This window comes from Carcharodon carcharias, chromosome 27, assembly GCF_017639515.1.
Source record: "Carcharodon carcharias isolate sCarCar2 chromosome 27, sCarCar2.pri, whole genome shotgun sequence".
NCBI classification, from domain to species: Eukaryota; Metazoa; Chordata; class Chondrichthyes; order Lamniformes; family Lamnidae; genus Carcharodon; species Carcharodon carcharias.
The window spans coordinates 19,921,217-19,938,994 of record NC_054493.1 but is presented as its reverse complement, the minus strand read 5'-3'; the positions used below and the strand labels follow the sequence as shown (position 1 = coordinate 19,938,994).

The following is a 17,778-nucleotide window of genomic DNA, read 5'->3' as shown; positions in this document are numbered from 1 at the left end:
ACATGGACTGCGGCGGTTCAAGGAGGGAGCTCACCACCACCTTCTCAAGGGCAAACAGGGACGGGCAATAAATGCTGGCCCAGCCAGCGAAGCCCACATCCTGTGAACGAATATATTAAAAAAATGTTGCCATCACCAGCTGAACCTTTGGCTCACCGGTGACCAAATTAAGCCAGCTGCTGCCCAATGAAAGGTCCCAACGGACACATCTCATCTTAATGATGTCCCCTGGGAAACATTGCAGATTGATTATACAGGCCCACCACTCACAGTAACAGGAGGGGACTGGTATATCCTGGTAGTTACAGGTATGTTTACCTGGTGGATTGAAGCTTTCCCAGCCTGTAAAAATGATGCAGTCACAACAGCTAAAATCTCCTGGGAACAAATATTTACCAGGTGGGGGGGTGGTTTCTGAAAAGGATGGAGCTTGATAATGGCTTTCATTTCACAGCAGGAGTAATGCAGCAGCTCTGTCGTGTTGTCGGTATGGAACATTTCCACATTCCCTAGCACCAGTGGGATGGTCGAATGCTTTAATCACCCCATAGGAAGGACACTGAAAGAAAGCTGCCATGAAGGGAGCTGATGACTTAGTCAAGGGCCAATGACTGCATCACTGTCTTGTCTAGTGTCTTAATGACCAATCACTCCACTCCACTCCTGTTCACTCTGCTTCCCCCCCCCCCACCCCCCACACAATGGTCACAGCCCATTTCAGCTCATGACAGGTCAATAAATGCTGATTGTGCATCCCCCTGGAGTCCCACTCCCCATCACTACTCCTCAGACCCACGACCAGTTTCTCTAGATCCTCGAGCAAACCTCAGCATCCTCCCTGCTACAGGCACCGAAGAACAAGGGTGCTGTCCCATTTCAACCTCACCAGTTACACTAGCTGCTCAATGGGAGATGTCATGTTAAGAACCTTGTTAAAAGGGATGGGATTGGGAGGCTAATTGGGAAGGTCCAGATGACGTTCTGGATAAATTGGGGGAAAAAACAAATCTTAAATCGACTGTTCGGAAGCAAGAGAGAGGCTCAATATCTGTGTTACCACGGAGATCAGTGCGAACTGGTCAAAACAAAAAAGGTCAGATAATGACATGGAGAATAAACACCGTGTTTGATTCTATCCAACAGGCACAAGATGTGGATGGTCATCGAGCTCCTGGACTGTGTCCAGGGTGAAGTTCTGTTCCTGCCGTATGATCCTCCCCCCGAGATCGTCCTTTCTGAGCTCCATCCAGGTGATGCTAAACACTCAGGTGGGAAAGACAAAAATCGGCAACAACGTGTTTAAAACAAAACTCATTTATTTGATATATGACCGGAATGCTAAACTTCAGTCCAGTTATCAACATCTGCAGAAACAAACCCCAACTCTCCGAGTGACCACGTTCAGTCCTGATGATCAACAGCAGCAAGAACAGCAAAACCCGATCCTGCAGTCACTTGTGAACTTGCTGGTGTCTCACCAGGTGGGATGACTGAGTGAACCCCTTCCCACACTCGGAGCAGATGAACAGCCTCTCCCCGGTGTGAACCCGCTGGTGCCTCAGGAGATTGTTTGAATGGACAAATCTCTTCCCACACTCGCAGCAGGTGAACGGCCTCTCGCCAGTGTGAATTCGCTGGTGGGTCAGCACCTCGCGCCTGCTTTTGAAGCTTTTCTCGCAGTCCGAACATTTAAAAGGTCTCCTATCAGTGTGAACCAGTTGGTGTGCAGTGAGACGGGACAACCTAGAGAATCCCTTCCCACACTCGGAGCAGATGAACGGCCTCTCCCCGGTGTGAATCCGCTGGTGCGTCAGCAGGTGGGATGACTGGGTGAAGCCCTTCCCACACTCTGAGCAGGTGAACGGCCTCTCCCCGGTGTGAACGCGCTGGTGCGTCAGCAGGTGGGGTGACTGGCTGAACCCCTTGCCACACTCGTAGCAGATGAACGGCCTCGCCCCGGTGTGAATTTGCTGGTGCTTCAGCAGGTTGGACGAATCACTGAATCCCCTCCCACACTCGGAGCAGATGAACGGCCTCTCCCCGGTGTGAATTCGCTGGTGCGTCAGAAGGTCGGATGACCGGGTGAATCCCTTCCCGCACATGGAGCAGATGAATGGCCTCTCCCCAGTGTGAGTGCGTCGATGAGTCTCCAGCAGGGATGGGTATTTGAAACTCTTCCCACAGTCCCCACATTTCCACGGCTTCTCCATGTGTCTGTCCAGGTTGATCAGTTGAAGCTTGTCCACACGAAACACGTGCGGTTTCTCCCTGCCAGGTATGGTTTGGTGATTTTTCCAGCTGTGTAACTGGTTAAAGCTCTTTCCACAGTCAGTGCACTGGAACACTCTCACTCGGGTGTATGCGTGTGTCTCAGTGCTTTTCCAGTCACACTGATGTTCGAACACTTTTCCCCACAGACAGAACAAAGAAACATTTCTTCTTCCACATTCAAAGGTTGGTGACATCCGGGTCCTGATGAACTGAGTGACTCTGGCAGGTCTTGAAAAGTGGTTTCAGGTTCCCGCCTGTAAATCCTCCTCTTCTAATACGCTGTAAAAAGAGTTTACATAGAATTACACAGAATATACAGAATAGAAACAGACCTTTTGGCCCAGCTAATATCTGGTGTTCATGCTCCACGTGCTTCTCCTCCCATTCCATCTACCTTGTCTCAGACCTTCAGTTTATCTTTTTATCCCCTTTTTATCTCATGTACTCATCTGGTGTCCGTTTGAAAGTATCTGAGCTTTCTGCCTCAACCACTTCCTGTAGTTCCACATTCTAACCACTCTCCGAATAAACACATTTCTCCTTATTTCCCCACTGGATTTATCTTGTATTTATGGCCACCTCCAGATTTGGATTCTCTCAAGCGGAAACATTCTCTCCACACCTACATGGTAGACTGATCAGGAAAATAAAGGTTCATGGGATCCAAGAGCAAATTACAAGTTGGATCCAAGATTGGCTCAATGGCAGGAAACAATGGTTCATGGTCAATGGGTGTTTATTTGTGGTGGTTTCAGGGGGCTCAGTACTGGGTCCTTCATTCCTGGTTTACATTATTGATTTAGACTTGATGTAGGGACATAAGTTTGCTGATGATACAAAAAATGTTGGCGTGCTTGATATTGAGAAAGAAAGCTGAAAGGAAAATAAGGCAAAGGATTCCATGATAAAAGGTAGGACACTGAGAATTGCAGAGGAACAGAGGGATCTTGGAATGTATGTCCACAGATCCCTGAAGGTAGCTGGGCAGGTAGATAAGGTGATTAGGAAGCCATAGGGGATCATTACCTCCATTAGCCAAGGCTCACCAGGATATCTGGGCAGGCAGGTTCTGCTAGAACTGAATAAAATCCGAGTTAGGCCAGAGCTAGAGTACAGGAAGGATATGATCGCACTAGAGGGGGATCAGAGGAGATTTAAAATGATGTGCCAGGAATGGAGAATTTTAGTTATGAAGATAGATTAGACTGGGACTGTTTTCTTTGGAACAGAGGAGGCTGAAGGGAGATGTAAATGAAACGTATAAAATTATGAGGGGATGGAAAGGCCCTATTCCCTTTGGTCAAGGGGTTATAGTGAGAGAGTAAAGATTTAGGGGAAATAGTAGGAGGTTTAGAGGGGATTCTAGGGGATTTCTATTTCACTCAAACAGTGGTGGGGATCTGTGACCCACTGCCTGAAAGGTTGCAGAAGAAACCTTCGGAACTGTATAAAAAGTATTTGGATATACACTTGAAGTGACTTAACATACAAGACTTCAGACCAAGATCTGGAAATTGGTATTAGGCTGGTTGGTTACTAGTTGGTCATCACAGAATATGTGAAATGCAATATGAGCAACAAATTTTAGCCAAAGCAGGGACAGTTGTTCTCGCTAATAATATAGGTCAATGGTCTACCTATTTCAGCTGCTATCACAGAATATTAACAGCAGAGGAAGCCATTCGGCCCATCATGTGTGCACTAGCTCTCCAAATAAGCATGACCTCATGCCATTGCCTTGCCTTTTCCCCTGTACCCTTGAACATTGTTTCTATTCAAATTATCTCATGTCCTCTTGAATGTCTCTATTGAACCAGCCTCCACCACACTTCCAGGCCGTGTGTTCCAGACCCGAACCACTCGTTGTGTGAAAAAGTTTTTTCTCGCATCACATTTGCTTCTTTTGCAAATCACTTTAAATCTGTGCCCTCTCATTCTTCATCCTTTTACCAGCGGGAACAGCTTCTCCCTATCTACTCTGTACAGCCCCCTCATGATTTTGAACATCTCTATCAAATCTCCTCTCAGCCTTCTTCTCTCCAAGGGGAGCAGTCCCAGCCTTTCCAATCTATCCTCATAGCTGAAGTTTCTCATCCTTGGAACCGTTATCGTAAACCTCTTCTGCACTCCTTCCAGTGTGCTCACATCCTTCCTGTAATACGGTGACCAGAACTGTACACAACACTCCGGCTGAGGTCTAATGAGTGCCTTATATAAATTCAGCATAATCTCCTTGCTCTTGGACTCGGGTAAGCCAATATCGTGTTCATGCACACGAGTTAATTTGCCTGCATACATTATAGTGCAGCAAGAAATTCTTTAACGTTCCTAATGAGAACTGTGTAATTAAACACAAATTGAACATGGAAAAATCAACAAAAGTGGCCCAGTCAGTCAGCCTTACCCTGCAAACAGGAAAAACATTTCTCCTTCCACATTCACAGGTGGATGATATTCAGGTCCTGGTGAATCGAGTGACTCTAGCAGATCTCGAAGGGATGTTTCATTTGGGATTCCTCTTTGGATATCCTCCCTTTCCTAAGGCCCCCCACTGAAAGGACTTTCCAAAGGGTTTTCACTGTCAGCCCAGAAGAGAAATATGCTGCACTTTCTCTTCCTGCTTCCGGTCCCAGCATTGCTGCGCATACGCCCTACTGCACATCACCCCTGTAAGATGGGGGCCGCGCATGCGCTCTGCTGCACATCACCCGCTAAGATGGCGGCCGCGCATGCGCTCTGCTACCGCATCGCCCCACAAAATGGCAGCACTTCCCCCTCGAATTAACAGAGCGGTGGTTAACCCGGGCTTGGCAACCAGAAAGACAAAGCCGCCCGGCTGGTTCCAAACACCGGACTGTTTCCAAATTCCAGGTCACGGCGCTCTTCATCTTTCCTGAGTGATGACAGACAGTTCCAACCCAGCAAAGCCCCGCGACTGTTCAGACGGGCCTATCTTTCGCAAAAAGGGCCGCGGTGCGCAGGCGCGGGGGAGGCTCCGCCCTGTCACCGCCCCCCCAGGCCTCGGCCCCGCCCCGCCTCGTCTCGCCTCCCGGCCCTGGGCTCCGCCCCCCTCCGGCCCTGGGCTCCGCCCCACTCCGGCCCCGGGCTCCGCCCCCACTCCGGCCCCGGGCTCCGCCCCCCTCCGGCCCTGGGCTCCGCCCCCTCCCGCCATTCCCACCCCCCCCCCTCCCCACTCCCTCCCAGGTCGCCAGCCTGCTGCCCGGAGCATGCGCATTCGGTGCGGCTACGGGAAGCTGAGCGCGGGGGACGAGGGCAGCCTCAGTGAGAGCAGCCGGGCGGGCGCCAGACACAGGGAGGTGGTGGGGGAGGCAGAGGCTGCAGGTCAGAGGTGGGGAGGGGGAGGATGCACAATACTGGGTGTGCATAAGGGCAAAGTCAGCAGAGTTCTGGATGACCTCCAGTATCTAGGGGGTTTGAACGCGGGAGGTTGGGAAGGGACATTTTAAAGTAGTCAAGTTTGGAGGGAATGAAGGAGTGGATGAGAGATTCAGAAGCAGAGGAGTTTTTGTTTTAAAATTCATTATTTCATGGACTGGGGTGGAGTGCAGCTTGCAAACAAGAGTGAGCTGGTAATATCTTCCTTCGGTGCAGCAGAAGGAGCTGGTTGGTGAGTAACTGGTAAGCTGTTCTATTTCTAACAAATAATCCGTCAAGTTAAGGTACGCAGGGCAGTTTGGCTGAGTGGAATGTGCATCCTGTGACATGTAGGAAGTCATGGATGCGCCATGTATCCTGGACCAACACATTTGTAGGAAATGCCACCGGCTCAAGCTTGAGCTCCCGGATTCAGACCTTGAGTGGTGCTGGAGCTGATGCATCCAAGAGGTAGAGAACTATGTGGATAGTGCGTTTAGGGTGGTGGCCTCACCATGGGTTAGGAACATGCAGACAGATAGGGAATGGGTGACTGCCAGGCAGTTTAATAGGACCAGGCAGTTGTTGCAGGAGTCCTCAGACAATCTCGCTTACTAACATTGGTGAAGGCGATAGATCCTCAGAGGAGTGCAGTCAGAGCCAAGTCTGTGGCACCATAGGTGGCTTAACTGCACAGGAGGGGAGTAGGTAGAATGGAAGAGCAATAGTGATTGGGGATTTGTTAGTTAGGAGAACAGGCAGGCACTTCTGCAGCCATAAATGTGGCTACAGGGTGATATGCTGCCTCCCTGGTGCCAGCGGCCACAGGACTATATCACATTCAACCTTGATGTGAAATTCTATCATGTTATGGTCACTATTTTCCAAAGACTCCTTCACAGTAAGGTTATTGGGGGGTGATGAGCAGCCAGATGTTGTGGTCTACTTTGGTATCATTGAAGGGGGAATGAGGTCTCCCGGACCTCAGAAGAAGTAATCTGAGTGCCACATGCTAGTGAGCATAGAAATAGGAGTGATTGAACACGTGGCTGGAGACCAGGTGTAGGAGGGAGGACATCAGATTTCTGAGATACTGCAACTGGTTCTGGGGCAGGTGGGACGTGTACAAGACAACGGGTTGCACCTTAGCAGGACCGGTGCTAATATCCCTAAGGGGAGATTTTCTACTGCTGTTGGGGAGGGTTTAAACTGGATTGGCCTGAGAAGGAGCTCAGATTGGAGGGAAGCAAAACTGGTAACGGGAGGTAGAAAAGTGGTAAGCGAAATTCGAAGACAGATGAAGCAGAGGGAAACATCAAATAGGATCAGAATACAGAGTAATGTTAAAAAGGCAGAATTAAAGGCACTCTCTGAGGGCATGCAGCATTCGCAACAAGGTGAATGATTTGAAGGCACAAATAGAGGGTAAATGGTAATGATTTAATTGTCATCACAGAGACATGGCTACAAGGTGACCAAGAGTGTAGATTGGATGTATCCAACAATATTTGTCGCTTCGGAAAAATAGGCAAAAAGATAAAGAAGGCGGAGTAGTGCTCGTAATAAGGGACAAGATTCGTACATTTGTGAAAGAGGATCTTGGATCGAAGGATCAAGATGTGGAATCAGTTTGAGTGGAGCTAAGAAACAGCAAGAGGCAGCAAACATTGGGGGCAGTTGTTTATAGGCCACCAAATATTAGTGGTAATGCTGGGCACGGTATAAATCAGGAAATTAGAGCTGCATGTGACATGGGTCATGCAGTAATAATGGGCGACTTCAGTTTACATTTCACAGAATCATAACGGCACAGGAAGAGTCCATTCGGCCCACCGTGTCTGCACCGGCTCTCCAAATGAGCATTATGACCTAGTGCCTTTTCCCTGTACCCTGATACAATGTTTCTATTCATATATTCATCTAATGCCCTCCTGAATCCCTCGATTGAACCTGTCTCCTCCACACCTGTGGAGTCAGTGCATTCCAGACCCGAACCACTTGTCATGTGAAGGATTTTTTTCTCACGTCATATCTGCTTCTTTTGCAAATCACTTTAAATCTGTGCCCTCTCATACCTGATCCTTTTACGAGCAGGAATAGCTCCTCCCTATCTACTCTGTCCAGCCCGCTCATGATTTTGAACATCTCTATCAAATCTCCTCTTAGCCTTCTTCACTCCAAAGAGAACAGTCCTAACCTCTCCAATCTATCTTCATAGCTGAGGCTTCTCACCCCTGGAACCATTATCGTAAACCTCTTCTGCACTCTTTCCAATGTGTTCATATCCTTCCTATTATGTGGTGCCCAAAATTGTACACAGTGTTCCAGCTGAGGTCTAACGAGTGCCTTGTATAATTTCAGCATAACCTCCCTGCTCTTGCACTCTATGCCCCTATTAATAAAGCCCAGGATACTGTATGCGTTGTTAACTAGACTAGGTCAACTTAACCAGTACTAATGATGTGGAGGATGACTTCCTGGAGTGTGTACAAGATGGGTTTCTGGAGCAGTACGTTGAAGAACCAACTAGGGATTGGGCTATTTTAGATTTAATGTTATGTAATGAGAAAGGGCTAATTAATAACCTTGCTATATAGGAGCCTTTGCAAAATAGTGACCATAACATGATCAAATTTCACATCAAGATTGAATGTGATATAGTTCACTAGGGTCTTAAATCTGAACAAGGGAAACTATGAAGGTATGAGGGACAAGTTGGCTATGGTGGATTGGGAGAATACACCAAAATATTTGATGGTAGACAGGCAATGGCTAGTATTTAAAGAAACACTGCATGGTCTGCAACAGATATACATTCCTCGAAGGCACAAACACTCAATGGGAAAGCTGAGTCAACCATGGTTAATAAAAGAAGATAAAGATTGCATTAGATCAAAGAAAATGGCTTATAAGGATGCCAGAAAAAAGCGATAAGCCTGAGGATTGGGAGCAACTTGGAACCCAGCAACGGAGGACTAAGAAACCGATAAAGGGAAAAGAGAATATGAATGCAAGCTTGCAAGAAACATGAAGGTAGACTGTAAAAGCTTCTTTCGGTATGTGAACAGGAAAAGATTATCTCCGACGAATGTGAGTCCACTACTGGTGGAGACAGGAGAATTTATAGTGGAGAACAGGAAAATGCAGAGAAACTTAACAGTTACTTTGTGTCTCTCTTCACGGAAGAAAATCTCCCAGAAATATCAGGCAGCCAAGGAGCTTGTGAAACTGAAGTGCTTAAAGAAATTAATACTAGTAAAGAGGTAGTACTTGGAAAGATTAGTTGGATCGAAGATCGATAAATCCCCTAGACCAGATGAGGTACATCCCAGAGTGTTGAAGGAGGTGCCTAGTAAGGTAGTGTGTGCATTGATGGGTATCTTTCAAAATTCTATAGATTCTGGAAAGGTTTCTGCAGATTTGAAAATAGTAAATGCAACCCCACAATATAGGAAGAGAGGGAGGATGGAGAATTACGGATCTGTTAGTTTGAGCTGTCGGGAAAATTGTAGAATCTATTAGAAAGGATGTGCCAACCTGATACTTGGAAAGTAATGGTAAAATTGGGCAGAGTCAACGTGGATTTATGAAAGGGAAATCATGTTTAGCAAATCTGTTTGAGTTTTTTGAGGATGTTACTTGTAACATAGATAAGGAGAACCAGTGGATCTGGTGTATTTGGAAATTCAGAGGGCATTTGATAAGGTACCACACAGGTTAGTAAACAAAACTTAGAGTGCATGGAATTAGGGGTAATATGCTGCTATGGATTGAGAATTAGTTAACAGACAGAAAGCAGATAGTAAGAATAAACGGGTCATTGTCATGATGGCAAGCTGTTACTAAACGGGTACTGCAAGAATGAGTGCTTGGTCCACAGCTCTGCACAAACTATATAGGAACATGAGCAAGGCCATTCAGCCCTTGGAGCCTGCTCCACCATTCAATATAATCATGGCGGATCGAATACTTCAATGCCTTTTACCCATACTATCCCCATAATCCTTCGCGTTATTGTCAGTTGGAAATCTATCAATCTCCACCTTAAACATGCTCAATTACTGAGCTGCCCTCTGGGAGAGAGAAGTCCAGAGATTCACAACACACTGAGCAAAGAAATTTCTCCTCAATTTGGCCTTAGGTGGCTTCCCCCTTATTTTGAAATTGTGTCCCCTGTTCTATACTCCCCAGCTGGGGGAAACATCTACCCTGTCTATTCCTTTAAGTATTTTGTAGGTTTCAATGAGATCACCTCTCATTCTTCGAAGCACTAAAGAATACAGGCCCCGTTTCCCCAATCTCTCTCCATAAGACAGTCCTGCCATCCCTGAAACAAGTCTGGTGAACCTTTGCTGCACTCCCTAAATGGCAATAACATCCTTTCTGAGGTAAGAGGACCACACAGCACTCCAGGTGCGGTCTAACCAAGCTTCTGTACAATTGAAGCAAGATTTCACTACTCCTGTACTCAAATCCTCTTGCGATAAAGACAAACGTTCCATTCGCCTTCCTAATTGCCGGCTGCACCTGCATGTTAGCTTTCGTGATTTGGATGTAGGGACCAATTCTAATATTGCCAAATTTGCTGATGACACCAAATGAGGTGAGATGTAAGTTGTGAGGAGGGTGCAAGGAGGCTTCAAGTGGACTCGAACAGGCTAAGTGAATGGGCAAGGACACGGCAAATGGAATATAATGTACCTAAGTGTAAGGTTATCCAATTTGGTAGAACAAACAGAAAGGCAGACTATTTCTTAAATGGTGAGAGGTCAGGAAGTGTTGGTGTCCAAGGGGACTTGGGTGCCCTTGTTCAGAAGTCACTGAAAGCGAGCAGGCAGATGCAACAATCAGTGAGGAAGGCAAATGGTATGCTGGCCTTCATCAAAAAGGGATTTGAGTACAGGAGTAAAGATATCTTGCTGCAGTTGTATAGAATCTTGGTGAGACCGCACCTGGAATACAGTGTACTGTTTTGGTCTCTTTATCTAGGGAAGAAAGGAAGAATAAACTTGCCATAGAGGGAGTGCGACGGAGATTCACCAGACTAATCCCTTGTGAAGACAGATTGAGGAAACTCAGCCTGTATTCTTGAGTTTTGAAGAATGAGAGGTGATCACATTGAAACTTGAGAAATTCTTACAGGGCGTGACGGGATGGATGTAGATAAGATGTTTCCCCTGGCGGTGAGTCTCGAACCAGGGGACATAATCTCAGAATAAGAGGCAGGCTGTTTAGGACTGAGATGAGGAGGAATTTCTTCACTCAGAGGCTGGTGAATCTTTGGGAATTCTCTACCCCGGAGGGGCTGTGGAAGCTCAATCATTGAGCATGTTCAAGATAGAAATCAATAGATTTCTGGAGACTAATGACATTAAGGGATATGGAGATAAACATGGAAAAGTAGTGTTGGAGTAGATGATCACCCATAATCTGTTTTAATGGTGGAGCAGGCTCGATGAACTGAATGGTCTACTCCTCATGTTCCAGTGCTGTCATGGCCAACATTTATTGCCCATCCCAAATTGCCCTTGAGAAGGTGGTGGTGAGCTGCTTTCTTGAACCGCTGCAGTCCATGTGGTGTAAGTACAACCACAGTGCTGTTAGGGAAGGAGCATTTTGATACAGGAACAGTGATATATTTTCAAGTCAGGATGGTGAGTGGCTTGGAGGGGAACTTCCAGGTGGTGGTGTTCCCATTTATCTGCTGCCCCTGTCCTTCCAGGTGGTCGTGGTCGCAGGTTTGGAAGATGCTGTCGAAGGAGCCTTGGTGCATGGCTGCAGTGCATCTTGCAGATGGTACTCACAGCTGCCACTGTGCGTTGGTGGTTGAGGGAGTGAATGTTTGTGGATGTGGTGCCAAACAAGCAGGCTGCTTTGTCCTGGACGGTGTCGAGCTTCTTGAGTGTTGAGGGAGCTGCACTCGTCCAGGCAAGTGGGGAGTATTCCATCACATTCCTGGCTTGTGCCTTGTAGATGGTATTTGGGCTTTCTCTCTCTCTATCTCTTTTCATAGAGGTAAGAATCTTGTGTAGGTCCAGACTGAGTGGCAGGTTCCCTTCCCTGTTTTTTTTTAACAACAATCCGGATATTTCATGGTTACCTTTTCCGAGTTCCACCCCCACAAATTAGCAGATTGATTCAGCTCTATTTCACAGTTAGTCTTTTTTAAAATCTGGGTTCTTTTTCATACTTCGTTGTTCCTGTTTTAAATTAACTTCACAGGGTTTTAGAAGGAAAGGATTTTCAAGCGGCAAGCTGAAACCCAGCATCGCATCAAGATCTGAAGGAGTCACTCGATTCATCGGTACCTGAATATCATTGGATTTTGAACATGGAAAGGAAAAGCACTGTTCACAGCGGAGAGAAACTGTACACGTGTCCTGTGTGCGGAAGAGGCTTCAACCAATCAGCTGGGCTGTCTCGGCACAAGCGCAGTCACACGGGGGAGAAACCGTGGAAATGTGGGGACTGTGGGAAGGGATTCAATTACCCGTCCGAACTCGAAACTCATCGGCGCAGTCACACCGGGGAGAGGCCATTCCCCTGCTCCAAGTGTGGGAAGGGATTCACTCAGCTATCCGGTCTGCTGACACACCAGCGAGTTCACACTGGGGAGAAGCCGTACGCCTGCTCTGAGTGTGGGAAGGGATTCACTCGGTCATCCCAACTACTGACACACCAGCGAGTTCACAGTGACAAGAGAGAGTTTAAATGCCCCGACTGTGAAAAGAGCTTTAAGAGCCCACATTCACTGACAAAACACCAGCGCATTCACATCGGTTCCACACCGCTCACCACACCATTCAGCTGCTCCGAGTGTGGGAAGAGATTCAGGGGATCCTCCAACCTGTTGAAACACCAACGCATTCACACTGGGGAGAGACCGTTCACCTGCTCCGAGTGTGGGAAGGGATTTACTAATTCATCCAACCTGTTGAGACACCAGCATGTTCACACAGATGAGAGACCTTTTAGATGCCCAGACTGTGGGAAGTGCTTCAAAAGTTCCGGGGAACTCATATCCCATCAACGTGTTCACACTGACGAGAGACCGTTCAAGTGCTCTCACTGCGGGACTGGGTTCAGGCGATCAGCGGAACTCAGTGTGCACCAGCGAGTTCACACCGGGGAGGGGCTGTTCACCTGCTCGGTGTGTGGGAAGGGATTCACTCGTCTATCCCATCTCACTTCACATCAGCTTGTTCACACAGACAAGAGACCATTTCAATGCTCTGACTGTGGGAAGCGTTTTAAAAGCAGCCATGTTCTGATGAGACACCAGCAAGTTCACACCGGGGAGAGGCCATTCACCTGCTCTGTGTGTGAGAGGAGATTCACCCAGTCGTCCATTCTGCTGAGACACCAGCGAGTTCACACCGGGGAGAGGCCATTCACCTGCTCAGTGTGTGAGAAGAGATTCACTCAGTCATCCAGCCTACAGAAACATCTGCGAGTTCACAAGTGATCACGGGGGTTGGATTCTGCTGTTATTGTTGCTGTTAACTGCATCCAGACTGAAGCATAATTCATTCTGACAGTTGGGTTTTATATCTTATGTCATTAACCCCTATTGCACTTGGCATGAGCCCACACCATCTCCCAGTTATGTGTGAATAGACCCATCTTGTCTACAGGCCTCATTTTAAATTGAAATCCACTCAGAAACTGTATTGAAGTGAAGATGAACAATAACCAGATCACAGTCCAAACCTGCAGCTCCATATTGACAGGGGAAAGTCTGTTCTATAACACAAGGATGAGGCTGTTTGTGAGCTCAATGTTTGTAATCACAAAGTAGGCTTGAGATATTTGATAGATGAGCTGTTTGAAGCTGTTAACTTGTCAGATATTGAAGGAATTCCTCTTAAACTCACCAATTTATATCTCAGACTCTGGTCCCTGATGTAATTAATACTCGGTATCCGTTAGTGCTGATTTACAGTGAATCAATGAGTGCCTGTGGAATATGTGTTCCTTGTTTTGTGAAATGGATTTCATGCTGAACTGCTGGATGACTAGTTTAGCAGCACATAATTTGAGTATTACTGAAAAAAGAGACTTTTTTGTTGAAGCTTTGAGTCTTGTACTCATCAGGACAGTTTGCAAGAATACCAATGTCAGGGGAAACAATTTTATACTGTACAAGAGAGTACTGATTAGAAGTGGACTCTGGTAGAGACTTTGCCATGGAGAATGCACCAGTTAATGTGCAGCCAAACATTGGTTGAAATTTAAATCAGGAAGCTTGACTGACTGGTCAAGACATTGCCCCGAGGAGTGAACCAGCAAATGGCTGTCACTTATTTTGTTTAGCTGAAACAGGCGCAATGACTTGTTCTTTCTGTCTGCGAAGAACAGGGTACTGTGTATTAATATTTGTAGCTTCCAGTACACACAAATGCACCTCTACCGATCAGAGTCCACTTGCCAACCAATCGGCATTCTCTTCTCATAGAGTATAAACTTATTTCCCCTGACGTTGGTATTCTTGTGAACAGTCCTGATGAGCACAAGATGAAAAGCTTCAACAAAAAAGTCTCTCTTTTCAGCAATGCTGGTTAATTCAGATGGATTGATTGATTTTGGACATGTCCAAAAACAATCAATGTGCTTAGATTTAACTTTAAGTTGTGATTTGTAACCAATAAACAATATTTATAACATGACTTGTAGTATGGTATCTTGGTGATTTGTGAAGAAGGAATTAATTCACTCACGCAGTAGCTTCAGGGAACCAGACTGAGGTTTGTTAATGGAGGCCTTGTATTTGTATAGCGCCTTTCACAATTTCAGGATGTCCCAAAGTGCTTTACAGCCAATGAAGTTCTTTTGAAGTGTAGTCACTGTTGTAATGTATAACATTTTAGTCTGGGAGTCATATGTTACCCAAAAAGGGGGTCAGTCATCGGTGATCTGAAACCATTTTATTAAAGAGCAACAAATTAGATATGATACATAAGCTAAATAGACAGAAAAGACATACAACCCATAACAGGTGAGAACGGTTTACTGGTCCCAGAGTAGGGGGATGCGGATGCGTTTGGCTGGAGGTGTCAGTCTCCTCTGGGTTACTGGTCCCGAACTAGGGGGATGCTGATCTCCGTGGCTGAAGGTTGACCGTCTTCTTGGAATGGGGTTACTTTTTTTATTCATTTATGGGATGTGAGCATTGCTGGCTAGTCCAGCATTTATTGCCCGTGAGAACATAGTGGTGAGCTACCTTCTTGAAGTACTGCAGACCCTGTGGTGCTGTTAGAGAGGGAGTTGCAGTATTTTGACCCAGCGACAGTGAAGGAATGGCAATGTATTTGCAAGTCAGGATGGTGAGTGACTTGGAGGGGAACTTCCAGGTGGTGATGCTCCCATGGATCTGCTGCCCTTGCCCTTCTAGATGGTAGTGGTCATGGGTTTGGAAGATGTTGCCTAAGGAGACATGGTGAGTTGCTGCAGTGCATCTTGTAGATGGTACACACTGCTGCTACTGTGTGTCTTTGGCGGAGGGAGTGAATGTGGTGCCAATCATGTGGGCTGCTTTGTCCTGGACAATGTCAAGCTTCTTGTGTTGTTAGAGCTGCAACTTATCCAGGAAAGTGGGGAGTATTCCATCATACTCCTGACTTGTGTCTTGTAGATGGTGGACAGGCTTTGAGGAGTCAGGGGGTGAGTTACTCACTGCATGATTCCTAACCTCTGACCTGCTCTTGTAGCTATGTTATCTATATGGCTGATCCAGTTCAGTTTCTGGTCAATGGTGACTCCCCAGGATGTTGACAGTAGGAGGATTCAGCCATGATAATGCCATTGAATGTCAAGGGGTGAAGCTTTGATGGTCATTGCCCGGTCCCAGGATCGGGGAGGATGCTGATCTCCGTAGTTGGAGCTGGCAATCTACTCCGGGAATGGTTTACCAGTCCCCAATTGGACAAACAGATAATTGAAGCTAAAATAAAAATAGCTGGAAAAACACAGCAGGTCTGACAGCATCTACGGAGAGGAATACAGTTAACGTTTCGAGTCCGTATGACTCTTCATCTGTTTCTCTTTGTTCCTTGTCTTTAGAGCTGACAGGTGAGTTGGGAAGCTCTTTCATGATCGCTGTCTGCTGACTGCTGAGGACTGCTCTTTTGTCGTTTCCCCCCACCCCCTCACCCCCAAGCACCCATTCATATACTTTATTTCCAAGACCTGGTGGTTTACCCCATGTCAATCACTTGTTCAATTCTGGCTGGCCAATGATTGCAGGGACAGTTACCCAAGGTAGCTGCCGATCAAAAACAGAAAATGCTGGAAAAACTCAGCAGGTCTGACCACGTCAGTGGAGAGAGAGAAAAACAAAGTTAACGTTTCGAGTCCGTGTAACCCCTCTTCAGAGTTGGAGAAGTGGAAATGTGATGAAATTTATACTGTTAAAGGGGGTTGGGGGGAGGGGGGGGCGGCAGGTGGAGCTAATAAGAAGGCCAGGGATAGGTGGGGGCAAAGGAGAGATTGACAAAGATGTCATGAATTAAAGGACAAAGGGATTGTGAATGGTGGTGGTTAGTGCTAAAAAATAGTGGCACAAAGGTAAGAAAGCAGAATGTGATTATAGCAGAACAAGGGTAGCATTGTGTGAAAGAACAACATGGAACAAGTGACAGATGACCCTTTTTGGGGTGGGGTGAGGGAGGAGGTAGTGTTAGGGAAAAAAGGATAGAAAATGGATACAAATGGAGGGGGGGGATAAAACTACAGATAAATGAATAAAAAATGTGGATAAAACTGTCAATCACTTTGGTTCGAGGTTGTCTCTGAGCTTATCTCCTGCTGGGTGCCATTTGTTACATCCTGCCAGACAATAAGAGGGACATAAGACTCCCTCCTAGCAGCTTAGTGATGTCTGGTGACTTTGCACAGCCCCCCACGAGGAACAGCATTCTCTTGGACCCTTGCCTTGTTTATCTCAGTTCCTTGACTGATAAGAGCTGTCTCCGCCCTTTCCCAAGAGACAGAGAGAAAAAGAACAAATCTTCTGCTGGTCAGGCGCTCACAGTCTTGAACCCGCTGATTCTAGGAATCTCCAAACTCGCACGTCGAACAGCTTCCTTGAACAAACCAAGGCGTTGGGCTGAAATCAGCATTCGTCCACCTAGAGACGCTCTTTTATATCTGAAGTAATTTTTCTCCCCCACCGCCGCCGCCTCCCCCCCCCCCCCACCCCGAAAGCCCGTTTATAAATCTTATTTCTGGAGGTCATGTGTCAATTCAATCGTTCATTCGCAAGGGACTGATATTTAAGATAAAATCCCTCCTGTTTCCAATCCCAAGGCCATGAAGTTATTTTGTGGCTCATTGTTTCGAAGAACATCCCCTTCAACCTTCACTCAGGCAGTTGGTTTACACTTGGGTCATGAGGACCCATCACCATCACCACCCCTTCCCCTCTTAGGATTAGGGATGCCTTGTTTCAGGGTCGGTGCCAGAGACATGCAGAGAATAACATGCCTGTCTGGTGTTTCTCAACCCAGGAAGCTTTCTTCATGAGAGAAGAGAGAGGGGAAAGAGAGAGAGAGGAAAGAGAGAGAGAGAGAGAATGAGATGACAGAGAGGTAGACAGAGCTATTCCCTGTAGTATTCAATACATTTCTGAAGTTTTTAATTCAGTCATGGGATGTGGGCTTCACTGGCTGGGCTAGCATTTATTGCCCATCCCTAGTTGCCCTTGAGAAGGTGGTAGTAAGCTGCCTTCTTGGACCGCTGTAGTCCATGTGGTGTAGGTACACCCACAGGCAAAAAGTTGCAGGATTTTGATCTAGTGACAGTGAAGGAACAGCCGATATATTTCCAAGTCAGGATGGTGAGTGACTTGGAGGGGAACTTCCAGGTGGTGGTGGTTCCCACCTATCTGCTGCCCTTGTCCTTCTAGATGGTAGTGGTCGTGGGTTTGGAAAGTGCTAAGGAGCCTTGGTGAATTCCTGCAGTGCATCCCCTGCAGATGGTGCACACTGCTGTTACTGTGCATCGGTGGTGGAGGGAATGAATGTTTGTGGATGTTGTGCCAATCAAGTGGGCTGCTTTGTCCTGGGCGATGTCAAGCTTCTTGAGTGTTGTGGGAACTGCACTCATCCAAGCCAGTGGGGAGAATTTCATCACACT

At 46.8% G+C, this 17,778-nt stretch overlaps 2 protein-coding genes across 4 annotated transcripts in view; one reads left to right on the top strand and one right to left on the bottom strand.

Annotated features, from left to right (window-relative positions):
* The window catches only part of LOC121270538 (zinc finger protein 84-like), a 31,052-nt gene extending 25,845 nt beyond the window's left edge, over positions 1–5,207 (bottom strand). Inside the window, exons 1-3 of the mRNA XM_041175904.1 lie at positions 4,676–5,207; positions 1,744–2,550; positions 1,456–1,659 (exon numbers count right to left, since the gene is read on the bottom strand). Of these exons, the coding sequence (XP_041031838.1) occupies positions 1,456–1,659; positions 1,744–2,465 (926 nt within the window). The 5' untranslated portion in view covers positions 2,466–2,550; positions 4,676–5,207. The remainder of the gene's footprint in view (positions 1–1,455; positions 1,660–1,743; positions 2,551–4,675) is intronic.
* A 382-nt stretch (positions 5,208–5,589) lies between these two features.
* LOC121270502 (zinc finger protein 3-like) lies at positions 5,590–14,251 on the top strand. Of its 3 annotated transcripts, none has more exons than XM_041175836.1 (2): positions 5,590–5,899; positions 11,869–14,251. In XM_041175836.1, exon 2 carries the CDS (start codon positions 11,978–11,980, stop codon positions 13,109–13,111), a length of 1,134 nt encoding a protein of 377 aa, XP_041031770.1. In that variant the 5' UTR covers positions 5,590–5,899; positions 11,869–11,977; the 3' UTR covers positions 13,112–14,251. The 3 variants fall into 3 exon arrangements, with proteins under 3 accessions (XP_041031770.1, XP_041031769.1, XP_041031771.1); XM_041175835.1 differs by having other exon boundaries at positions 5,590–5,910; XM_041175837.1 differs by lacking the exon at positions 5,590–5,899 and adding an exon at positions 8,667–8,679.
* Positions 14,252–17,778: the final 3,527 nt, after the last annotated feature.

Excerpts from the sequence above, each read along its gene's own strand:
- LOC121270502 (XM_041175836.1), top strand. The coding sequence starts at position 11,978 with ATGGAAAGGAAAAGCACTGTTCACAGCGGAGAGAAACTGTACACGTGT.